At 42.1% G+C, this 12,522-nt stretch overlaps 1 protein-coding gene across 1 annotated transcript in view; it reads left to right on the forward strand.

Annotated features, from left to right (window-relative positions):
* Positions 1-1,199: 1,199 nt before the first annotated feature.
* HSD17B4 (hydroxysteroid 17-beta dehydrogenase 4) overlaps positions 1,200-12,522 on the forward strand; it is a 99,584-nt gene continuing 88,261 nt past the window's right edge. The window contains exons 1-2 of the mRNA XM_009240978.4: positions 1,200-3,259; positions 7,001-7,054. Coding sequence (XP_009239253.2) covers positions 3,202-3,259; positions 7,001-7,054 — 112 coding nt within the window. The 5' untranslated portion in view covers positions 1,200-3,201. The remainder of the gene's footprint in view (positions 3,260-7,000; positions 7,055-12,522) is intronic.

Consider the following 12,522-nt stretch of genomic DNA (forward strand, 5'->3'; position numbering starts at 1 on the left):
CTAAAATTGGAGCCATAACCCCTCCAAAGCCACTCTTTCTCCACTATTTATTTTGATGAATGGCCCATCATAATCTAGATTCTCAAATCAAAATATAGGATTATTTCAGTTGCTCTTTCCTCATATCTACATCTAATTAATCAAAAAGACTAGTTCTGAAGCAGGAAATTTTCCTGACCCCTTCATGGGTGGGGGCAGGAACTGGAGTGCACAGGATCTAGAACTAGCTGGCTGCTTTGATTCTGGCAGGGGTGGATTCCACTCACTGGGTCCCACTGCGTTCCACCCCTCACAGGAAGGGGAGCACAGGTGAGTGGGTGCAGGAGCTGGGGCCAGCACATGCAGGAGCAAAACTCTGTGTGGTCCTTGGCAATGTCTAGAGGCATACCTGAGGCCCCTGAAGCCCCAGAGGGTGTGTGTTACAGTGCTCTTTTAACTTTGCCATCCACTGATGGCTTAAATGTTAAACATCTCAGTGGGCCCTCTGTTTTTTGGTGTGAGGCAGTTGCTCTCTGCCAGTGAGGGCAGAGGGTCAGTGTGACAGCCTTTAGTGTTACACCTGTGGCACCTGAGCTCTTGTTTGGCATCCAGGAAAAATCAGGTCACAGGAACAAATTGAAGAATGGTGAATGCAGAGGATTTTATTGCCGACGAGAGTGGCTGTCAGTGGGAAGGGGAGCTGAAAAGGGGATGGAGTGAGAAGGTGATCTTCCCCAGGAGCAACGCCATCAAGCCATACCTCTGAAGTCAAGCTGTTTCTTCTCTCCTCTCCTCTCTGCCAGTGGAGCCTGGGGTTTTTATGGGCACAGGATGCGGGGCAGGGGGAACATAGGTGGTTTTGGAAAAGGCAACATTCAAGAAGGAAAACAGGGATGCATGTTCTCACTTTGGGCTGTGGTTCCAGGCTTGAGGGTGGAGCCCTCGCTGGGGACCTGCCCTCTTCTGCCCAGAATTTCCCTGCCTTCTGTCCCTGTCAGTTCCATTTTCAAATACAGTATATCTCAACATTTCTTCTTCAACATTTCCTCTGCCTTACTTCTGGTTTCCATAATTTCCCCCAAATCTTTTCTATGTTCTCCTTGCCCACCTCCAATTATCAGGGGAACCCGCCCCCAATATTTCAATGTAGGTTCTTTCTATTTTCCGTAAGTGTCGGTCAGCTGAGAAATAAAGAGAAAGAATACAAACTGAGGAATTTTATAGCTGGGCCACTGGGGGTGACATCACATACCAGTAGGACCGTGATGCCCACCTGAGCCTCAAACCAGCAAGTTTTTTATTAACGGTTGCAAAAGGGAAGGGGGTGTAAGAACAGAGAGTAGGTACAAAGATCACATGCTTCAAAGGGCAAAAAGCAGAACAAAGATCATTTGCTTCTGAGGGAACAGGACAAAGGGCAAAAGCAGAACTACTAATAAGGGTCCAACAAAGATCACAAGACAAAGGGCAAAAGCAGAGCTACTGATAAGGGTCTATGTTCAGCGGTGCACGTATTATCTTGATAAACATCTTAAACAACAGAAACAGGGTTCGAGAGCAGACAGCTGGTCTGACCACAGATTTGCCAGGGCCGGGTTTTTCCCCACCCTAGTAAGCCTGAGGGTACTGCAGGAGACCAGGGCATATCTCAGTCCTTACCTCAACCGCGTAAGACAGAGTGGCTGTTTATAGACCTCCCCCCAGGAATGCATTCCTTTCCCAGGGTATTAATATTAATATTCCTTGCTAGGAAAAGAATTTAGCGATGTCTTCCCTACTTGCATGTCTGTTTATAGGCTCTCTGCAAGAAGAAAAATATGGCTTTTTTGCCCAACCCCGCAGGCAGTCAGACCTTACGGTTGACTTCCCTTGTTCCCTAAAAATTGCTGTTATTCTGTTCTTTTTCAAGGTGCACTGATTTCATATTGTTCAAACACACATGTTTTACAATCAATTTGTACAGTTAACACAATTATCACAGTGGTCCTGAGGTGACGGACATCTTCAGCTTACGAAGATAACAGGATTAAGAGATTAAAGTAAAGACAGGCATAAGAAATTATAGAAGTATTATTTGGGAACTGATAAATGTCCGTGAAATCTTCACAATTTATGTTCCTCTGCTGCGGCTCTAGCAGGTCCCCCTGTTTGGGGTCTGTGACTTCCCGCACCATCCAATCAATCCTCCATAATGGGCAAAGTGATCTTTCCATAATGTAAATGTGTTCCTACCACTCTCTGGAGTAATCCTACTTAAAACCGTTTTCAGCACAAAATTCAAACATCTAAACATGATCTTGCTGGCTTTGCTTTTGTGGCTTTACCCTCTTTCTCCCCAAACCTAGCTAGTGTTTGTGCTGCCTGTAATGCCCTTCTTTCTTTGCAGGGGTCACCACTTTAAGTCCTGCTTCACCTCCTTCAGAAAGTTTTTCCTCTTTCTCCCCAGCGGGGATAGGGTCTGTTTATTTTGACACCATTAGCACACTTACACACATTTGTCGCAAGTCTAGGCTGCACCGTTATTGAAAGTTTACCATCTGACTCTGAGTAGCTTGAGGACCCTATGAAAACTCAGGAGATGCTCAATAAATGTTGCTTGAACTATGACTGTTCTCAACATAGAAACGCAAGATCATTTAGGAACACTTGTCAAAATGTTTTTGTCCCTTGAGATTCTATTTTGGGAGGTAAGCAGTGGGGGGTCCAGGACTCTGCATTTTGACAGTTCCCTGATGTTTGCATGTAGAAGTGCAGGGATTATTACACTGACAAATCTTTACCATCCTTAAGGGGGACTTTCCTTCCCAGGGGCTATCTCTGGAAGCCCCTCAAGGATAGGGGCCGCATGCTGTTTCTCTAGGTCAGCAACTAAACCCAGAAAACGTTTACTGAGTCAATGATGAAACGATAGGTGAATAGGTGAACGCAGGGTGTGGAGTCAACTATTTTTCCACACAGGTCCTAGCAGCTCCCATTGCTTCCAGCCGCAGAAATGGCCCTTTGAAGTCGACTCTTGGGCAAGTCCTTCCAGCGAGTGGAGTGACTCTTAACTACATGTCCCAGGATTCCAAGGGAGCCGCGCGCTCTGCGCCCATCTTCCTACCAGAAATCGGCAAGTCACTGACCCTCGTCCCGCCTCCGCCATTCCCCGCCTCCTCCTGTCCCGCAGTCCGCGTCTAGCGGCTCTGCTTGTTCGTGTGTGTGTCGTTGCAGGCCTTATTCATGGGCTCACCGCTGAGGTTCGACGGGCGGGTGGTACTGGTCACAGGCGCGGGGGCAGGTGAGCATGCGAAGGTTGGAGGCCGCGCCCCTTGCTGTGGCGCTGCTGGCTGCTCTTTTCCGGCCGGGATACGCGCGCAGCCGCAGCTGAGGTCACGGCGCAGAGGTGGTGGGGAGGGGAATGGTTATTCTTGAGGCACCCAATCTGTTGAGGAGGAAAGAGCCAGAAACACCTGGTCCCTCAGGCAGGTACAGCCCGCTTCTCCCCAGCACCCGGTGTGGGCTTCCCAAGGTCCTGCCTGAGGGGAGAGGCCAGGCTGGCCTGCTGGTTGCAAAACTGGGTGAAAGTTCTCCCTGACCCTTATCTGTGGGCATTGATTGTTACTCTTCTTGCAATTAACTCTTTTAGATCTTTGCCTAGTCTTTTAAAGGACTGAAAAGCCGCGAGGGGCGGGGGCTGGAATTCGCCCCCTGAAGCGCGGAGATGTCAGCTCCTGAAAAGTCATTCAGTCGTTCAGTGTTTGTTTCCCTCTGTCGTACGATTTTAAGTTCGTGAGAGGACCTTCTTTAAAGAGGGCGTCTGATAAGAGCCCTTCCCGGTTGGAGTTTGTATGCTTAGCAAGTCACAAACTGTACTCGAAATCCACTGGAGTCTTGGCAGAGGTTGTAAGCTCAAATGCGCACAGGGGTCAGGCGTGTGATGGAGAAAGAAAATGGGAGTAGGATGGGCACATTTGAGGAACTGGAGAGCAGAGAATTCCGAAGTGGACCGGCCAGTGGGAAAGTTGCCTGTATTTCAGGAGCGGCAAAATGGAAAATTGTTATGTGAAATAACCCCATTTTTTAAAGTACAAAAAATTAAAACAAACCATTCATACCAACATAGATGCTGTGCAGTGAGATTTTACATTAGTTTCTCACCGGTGGGTGACCTCTGTAACCTCCAAGTGCAGGGATCTTGACATTATGCACCTTTGATTCTCCGCTGGTAGTACCTTATACCTGGAAAGGCCCTAATGCATGAATTATTTGAGTTATATATTAAACGTTACAAACTGGAATTCTGTCAGTTAATTCCTATGTACTTTCATATCTGTATTGATAAATTGGTTTCTTAGGCTGCCTTTCAGAAAATGCTTTTAGTATTGATGAATAGCCAAGTATTTTATACCCATAGCTGTCTGGTTATATCTGCATGGGCATGTATTTGGGTGTACCCATACCTTCTAAATGTTTTTAGGAAAACATTTTGTTTACACTTTGCTTTTGATGTAAATAATGTGTTTTACAACACTTGGTGTTTTAAATCTTTTTTGACAGCTCTTGGATAATTTTCATGCAGGAGGTCCAGGGATTACATTGTAAGACGTTTTTGCCATCGCTAAGGAGACTTTCCTTTTCAGGGGCTGTATCTGAAAATCATTCAAGGATAGGGACTGCTTTTGACACCATTAACATACTTACACATGGTATGCAGTACATTTTACACCAGGACTCAGTACCTTTACACATGCACACACATCTGTATTTAAAACCAGTTCATGATACAGTGTGTAGTACAGGCAGTGCATCCTGAAATTTATTTTCTATTCTGTTTTATTTATAAATTGTAATTGCAACCCACAAAATTGATTTTGTGAAACAATGAGTTGTGACTAGACAGTTATGAACTTAGCACCTGCTGTTCATAAACTGGTTAAATTCTCTCTTACCCATTCAGAGTGGATTAAATTTTTTTTTTTTTTTTTCCCAGAGGAAAAGGTCTTACTCTGTATCCAGGCTGGAGTGCAGTGACCTGGAGTGCATGGCTCACTGTAACCTTGAACTCCTGGGCTCAAGTGATCCTTTTGCGTCAGCTTCCAGACTAGCTAGGACTATAGGTGTGTGCCACCACGCCCAGCTAATTTTTAAATGTTTTCAAGAGATGGAGTCTTGCTTTGTTGCCCAGGCTGGTCTCAAACTCCTGGCCTCAAGCGATCCTTCTGCTTGGATTAAATTCTAAAATAAGTTGTTTGGCGAAATTTCCTAGTTTTGGAAAACTGTATATTTTTGGTTCTTTTTGTTTTTGTTTGAGAGGGAGTCTTGCTCTGTTGCCGAGGCTGGAGTGCAGTGACATCATCTCGGCTGACTGCAACCTCTGCCTTCTGGGTTCAAACAATTCTCCTACCTCAGCCTCCCAAGTAGCTGGGGGTACAGGGGCACACCACCAAGCCCGGCTGATTTTTGTGGTTTTAGTAGAGACGGGGTTTCACCCTGTTGGCCAGGCTGGTCTTGAACTCCAGACCTCAAATGATCCACCTACCTCTGTCTCATAAAGTGTTGGGATTACAGATGTGTGTCACTGCTCCTGGCCTTGGGTTGTTTTTCGAAGGGGCTAATAATTTATGCATCTCAGTTTGTTATTTGTATACTTATTGATTAATTTATACTAAATATAAATTGTTAATTAAATTTATTCATTTGTCAATGAAATTTATCAATTAACTTAAAATGTAAAAAATATATGCATATTAAAAAATGTAAACAATACAGAAAACAATCCAGAAGTAAGCCTTCCACCCCTTATTGCTAGCCGCATAGTTCTGTTCTCCAGAGGTAACCACTAATTGCCAGTTTCTAATGTATTTTTCCCGAGATACTCTATGCCTATAAAACTTCTCTCTTGGCTGGGGATGGTGGCTCACGCCTGTAATCCCAGCACTTTGGGAGGCCGAGGTGGGCTGATCCTGAGGTCAAGAGATTGAGACCATCCTGGCCAACATGGTGAAACCCCATGTCTACTAAAAATACAAAAATTAGCTGGGCGTGGTGGCGGGCACCTGTAGTCCCAGCTACTCGCGAGGCTGAGGCAGGACAATCACCTGAACCTGGGAGGCGGAGGTTGCAGTGAGCCGAGATCACGCCACTGCACTCCAGCCTGGGCGACAGAGTGAGACTGCATCTCAAAAAAAAAAAGAAAAAAAGCAAAACTTTCTCTCTCTCTCTGTGTATGTGTATGTGTGTGTGTATATATATATATATGTATATATATGTGTATATATATGTGTGTATATATATGTGTATATATATATATATAAAATTTCTTTTTGGATGTATCAATTTACACCTTATAGCTTTGAGTTAGAATTAAATATTTTCTGTGTTTGATGACTGTGTAGTCAAGGTTCACTGTGGGATACAGAAACCACTAGATATTTTAAGCAGTAAAGGATTCAATACAGGCAATTAAGTTTTAGGCAGGTCTTCTTAGAATAACTTCTGAAACAATAGGAAATTGATCCATTAGAGGAGGCAATACCTCTGAGGCTGTCACTGGAGCTGTGCCACAGCCCAAGTAGCACTGGCACTAGGGACCTGAAGTATGGAAGCTGCCATCCAGGGATTAGGGAGCTGAGTGAGGAAGTTGCTGCTATAGTCAGTTTCTGAATACCTAGGAACTTTCAAGAAAATTAGCTTCTCAACAGCCAGAACTCCCAGTAAGGTGGTCTCTGTCTCACTTCCGCCTTCTAAATTTTATGCAGATGCATCAGATGGTGGAACCCAATTCACAGCATCCTAGCAGCTAAGTAGAATGGTAGGAAATGGTGGTAGAATAGGTGGAAAAATACAGTTTTAAGCTTTCCAACCTCTGCAAGCAGAAGAGAGTGGATAGGTTGAGAATGTCAGTGACAGGACAGGTTGAGAGTATCATTAAAATGTAATTAATTGTTCACCAATTTCTTTACATGGGGATTGAGTTGAGCGAACCAAAAAAATTATGCTGACATTTCTTCAACTTTCTGATTATTTTGTTTTTGATTAGGATTGGGCCGAGCCTATGCCCTGGCTTTTGCAGAAAGAGGAGCGTTAGTTGTTGGTAAGTTGGTGTGTTTTTCTTTTTAATCTGTAGCTGATAACTGAAATACAGTCTTCATAAGCTATCTTTGTCTTTCTATCAAATAATTTGTCAAAGTTGAATTTTATTATTAATTTTTACTTTTGCCAGAAGGTTTTTACCCCGACTAAGGCTGTCTTTCTAACTTACTTTTAAAAGTGAACCAGTTTCACAGAATTCCCAATTTAACAGAATTGATAATGAAGGGCTAGAGGGTAGGCATGCTGGCTTGTGGCTATAACTCCAGTGACTCGGGAGGCTGAGGTGGGAAGATCGCTTGAGACCAGGAGTTCGAGCCTGCAGAGAACTATGATTATACCATTGCACTCCAATCTGGGTGATGGTGCAAAACCCTGTTTCTCACAGAAAAGGGTGGGGACAAGCATTTATTGTATAAAAGGAAATTCTTGACTTTAGTAAATTGTAGGCTGTAATTTTTTGAGACAGGAGGTTCATCTACTGGTGCGAGATCAAAAGAGAGCCCCTGTAAGTGTATTGATAAAAGTAAGAAATAACTGAATTTTGAGAACTGGAAGTTTGGAGTCAAGGAACCTAAAGTATGGGTTTCTTGACTCTTTCATCAAAACTTTTCAACTGGAAGCTTTTTAAAAAAATTTAATTGAGGGGGCAGTTACATGAGTTTTTGTTTAGTAGTGGAGGGGTCAGATGGAAGATACTGTATTGAAGAATCCCAAAGGTGGGAGGTTTTACTAATCTACATGGTTTAGACTTTTCTAATGTGCTTGACAGTTGGTGTGGACACAGAAATAAATTTGTCCACAACTGAGCCTTTGTGGGGAATAACTAAATGGGTGCTAAGTGCAGGGGGATATGTGGGACCCAGTACTTATTAGCGTATTTCCTGGGATAAAATTGTGGGCCCACAATGATCTTCCAATTTCAGCTTTCTGACATCTTACGAAGCAATACAGAGAGATGAATTTTCATCAGTTTGTTCAGGGAGACACATATAACAAAAGAGTAAGCAAGCAACCAGGTTTTCTGTACAAGCCCTAAGCAGAGCACTTGATACACTTTTCTCCTTCATTGTGGATGTGTAGCTTATCTTTATGGAAGGAACACTGACACTTTGAATGTTTCTTGTTTAAGATCATAGCCACTGTCTGCTAATCCAGTCTGCTGCTTCTGGCAGGGATGAATTTTGACATTGTATTATTTGGACAGTGAGTATATACTTCAGGCCCACTTTGTCAGATTTTCCTAAGAATAGCTCATGTTGAGGCCTAAAGACACATGCTGTTGCTATTTTTAATTTTCCTTCTCTTTTTATGTTGCTATTTAGTTCTTAATATTTTTACCTTATATGTTTTTATTTATTTACATCTTTTCTGCTCAATTCCATAATGGCAAGGATCTTGTTTTATCTTTTGTATCTACTAAAGGACCTAGAATATTTCTTTGTGCAAAGAAGGTACTTTGTTCATTGGTTCTTTTATTGTTGATATACTTTTTTGGGGGAAGGGCTGGTGTGTTTGAGATTGGTTGAATACATTTCTTTTTTTTTGTTCTTGACTAAGATATAAACTTAGTTTATAAACCTGTTTTATAAAAAATTTTATAACAGTGTGTTCCTGTGCATCAGTTTTCCTTTATTTCCCTGTTCCCTCTCAATTTCTTAAATTCAGATTAAGAGTGTTTGAATTCTAAGAAAAAATTAAACAGAGATGCTGTGTCTATCTGTTCTGTCATTGCATTATTATAGTAGAGATGATAATTGTGTCAAGTCCTGATAAAAGTCCAAGAATATAGAAGAAAAATATTTCATAAACTTGAATGAAGAGCAAGGTTTAGTTTAGTATTAAAGAGGAGAATTCAATCTATGTGGAAGTGCAGAAATTTTGACTGATGTTTTCTATTCCTTTTTAAAGTCTGTGTCTTACCTGTTAGCCTTTTTACATGTACACCACAGACACCGTGTTTCCAAGTTGCATCACACACACTAATTTTTTTTTTTTTTTTTGAGATGGAGTCTTGCTCTGTTGCCCAGGCTGGAGTGCAGTGGCGTGATCTCAGCTCACTGCAAGTCTGCCTCTGGGTTCAAGCAGTTCTCTGCCTTAGCCTCCCAAGTAGCTGGGATTACAGGCACCTGCCACCAAGCCTGGCTAATTTTTTTTTTTTTTTTTTTTTAAGTAGAGATGCGGTTTTACCATCTTGGCCAGGCTGGTCTTGAACTCCTGACCTCTTTTTAGAAGTGGCGTGTCACTTCTACCGACATTTCATTGAACAAAGGAAATCATTTGGCTAAGCCAAAAGTTAGGGGCATCATTTAAGATAGTCTCCAATTTTGTGTTAATATGATTGCTATGTTTTATATTCCATAATATAAAGCTTATGGAATATTTAAATTTGGTATAAGAACTGCTAAGCCTTAGGCTGATACTGTAAAAAGGGACATTTGCTTTTGTGTAAATTACATCTTTCAGGAAATGCTTGTGCATATCTTAAGTAGGTTATTGGGAATTCAGTAGTTTTGAGGTTTCCTCAGTAGGTGAACTATATCTAGTTCTCTGAATAGTAAGTTTTATTTTGAGGACATAAACACAAGAAAGACTGACAAAAAGGAGCAAAAAGAACTCCTTGGTAAAAGAAAGGGAGTTCTACTCTTGAACTGAAGTAACACCTTTGACTAAATTGAATTACAGTCTTTTTAAGTAAGATTGACATGACTTTTCCGTGCTACAATTACATAATAATGGTAAAGCTGAGTCTTGACTTCCTGTGGCCTGATGCTGGAGCCATTGTTTTTAACCACTATGGGATCTTAACAGCTGGAAGGTGAACTTTAGTGGGCAGGGTGCATTGCCTTTGAATTCAGGCCAAGTTTTAAATCCTGGCTCTGCTGCCTAATTACATGACCTCTCTGTTTGTAGCTGTCTTAGCTAACTTCCAGGATTATGGTGAGGGTAAATGACAAAAAATTAAAGACTTTCAGAAAGGGAAGAGAAAGGAACCAATATCAGTCCCTGCTTACCGTATATGAGTCACTGCTCAAGAACTGGATATATCAAAGTGAACCTGAGGTCTTGTTGACTCAAGGCACATCCTAGCCTCCTTATACATGTTTCTCCTAGATGCTTAAAGGAAAAGCTGTGTGTCTTAGTCTGTTTTCTGTTGCTTATAACAGAACACTTAAAACCGGGTAATATATTTTAAAAAAGGAATTTATTTCTTATAGTTATGTAGGTGGAGTAGTCCAGTGCTGAGGGGCTACATCTGGTGAGGAGGGCCTCCTTTCTGGTTGGGACTCTGTAGAGTCCCGAGATGGCGCAGGGCGTCACAGGGCAAGGGGCTGAGTGTGCTGGCTCTGGTCTCTTTTCCTCTTCTTTTAAAGCCACTAGTCTCACTCCCATGATAACCTGTTAATTCATTACCCGATTAATCCATTAGTCCATGAATAGATTAATGCATTTATAAGGGCAAAGCCCTCACAATTCAATCACTTTTTAAAGGCCCCACATCTCTCTCTCTTTTTTTTTTTTTTTTTTTAGAGGAAGTCTCGCTCTTTTGCCCAGGCCGGACTTCAGTGGCGCTATCTCGGCTCACTGCAAGCTCCGCCTCCCGGGTTCACGCCGTTCTCCTGCCTCAGCCTCCCAAGTAGCTGGGACTACAGGTGCCTGCCACCGCGCCCAGCTAATTTTTTTTTGTATTTTTAGTAGAGATGGGGTTTCACTGTGTTAGCCAGGATGGTCTCGATCTCCTGACCTCGTAATCTGCCCGCCTCGGCCTCCGAAAGTGCAGGGATTACAGGTGTAAGCCACCTCGCCCGGCCAAGGCCCCACATCTCAATACTGCCACATCAGGGATTAAATTTCAACATGAGTTTTGGAGGGGATAAATATTTAAACCATCGCAGGCTGCTTTAGGCACTGATATACTCTCTGCAAGGGTAAGTATAGTACTTAGTAATCAAGAATATATACTGATTGAATAAGTGAAACTGATATAATACAGGGAGAAAGATCATAAGAAGGCACATGTGAATTCCAGCTTATAATAAATGAGCCGTACATGAAATACCCACATCTCCCTTGGATACCTCCATGACTATCACCAACCTGGATTATGGGGGAAAACCTTTGAATAAATTTAGAGTAGCTCTTAGCTATTTGTCATTTTAATAGCTAGAGTAGTTCTTAGCAATTCGTTATTTTGTCATTTGCCAGTTTTAAAAAAAGTAATAAGGTTAATAGGCTTAACATAAAATAGATTCATTTATTCATCTAACATGTATTTATTAAGCGTCTATTATGTAGCAAACACTGTTCTAGATGCCGGAGGAATATAGTGGGAGTAAAACAGGGTCCCTACTTTCATGGTGCATATATTCTAGTGGGGGGCAGTGGAGGGACAGATAATCAACAAATACATATGTAAAAATATAGTAGATGTAGGTGCTGTGGAGAAAAAAATGAGTGAATGGAACAGAAAATGCTGAGAGAAGACTTTTAAGGAGATACTGCAGGAAGTGAAGGAGTGCGCCTTGAGGAGATCTGCTGCCACAGCATCCCTGGCAGAGGAAGCAGCTGAAGCCAGGTTACTGAGACTGGAGCAGACATGGTATGTTTTAGGGTTAGGAAGGGGGCCAGTGTGGTTATACAGCGAGCAAGATCATAAGGGAGACAAAAGTGAGAGATGAGGGCAGAGGGGGCCTAGAAGGCCAGATGACATAGGACCTTCAGTTCAGAGTAAGGACTGACTTTTACCCTGAGATGGGTTAAAAAGCAATGTACATAATACTCATCAAGTAATATTGATGCTCAGATATGAACTTTATTTCTCAGCATTTCAGTAAAGGAATTTATGATTCGTATCTTATTTAACAAAGAATGAACATCTTTTATAAATAAAGGACATTTACAAATCTATAAGAAAGACAAGTATCCCAAATAAAATGTGAACTAAATAGGCAAAACAATAATAAATGCAAATATAAGCCATGAAAATAAAATATTACTTTACTAGTGCTCAAAAAAATGTAAACTAAAATAATGAGCTACAAATTATAATCATTTAATTGTCAGACTGAAGGCAATGATAATAACCAATGTTGTGAGAATGTGGGGTAACAGGCATTCTCACAAACACGTGGTTCTATTTTCAGGCTATTGATGCCTGATAATTTGTACCTTGTACTTAATTATCTACTTACCTACTTATAGAATACTTCTTATTGGATCTAAGTGTGTTTTAGAATTCCTTGGATCCTGGCTGGGTGCAGTGGCTCACGCCTGTAATCCCAACACTTTGGGAGGCTGAGGCAGGAGGATTGCTTGAGACCAGGAGTTCAAGACCAGCCTGGGCAACATAGCAAGACCCGCTGTCTTTGCCAAAACAAACAAACAAACAAAAAAAGCCAGGTGTGGTGGTGCATTCCTGTAGTCTTAGCTACTCAGGAAGCTGAGGCAGGAGGATGGTTTGAGCCTGGGAGT

The sequence above is a fragment of the Pongo abelii genome, chromosome 4, assembly GCF_028885655.2.
Source record: "Pongo abelii isolate AG06213 chromosome 4, NHGRI_mPonAbe1-v2.0_pri, whole genome shotgun sequence".
Classification (NCBI taxonomy): Eukaryota; Metazoa; Chordata; class Mammalia; order Primates; family Hominidae; genus Pongo; species Pongo abelii.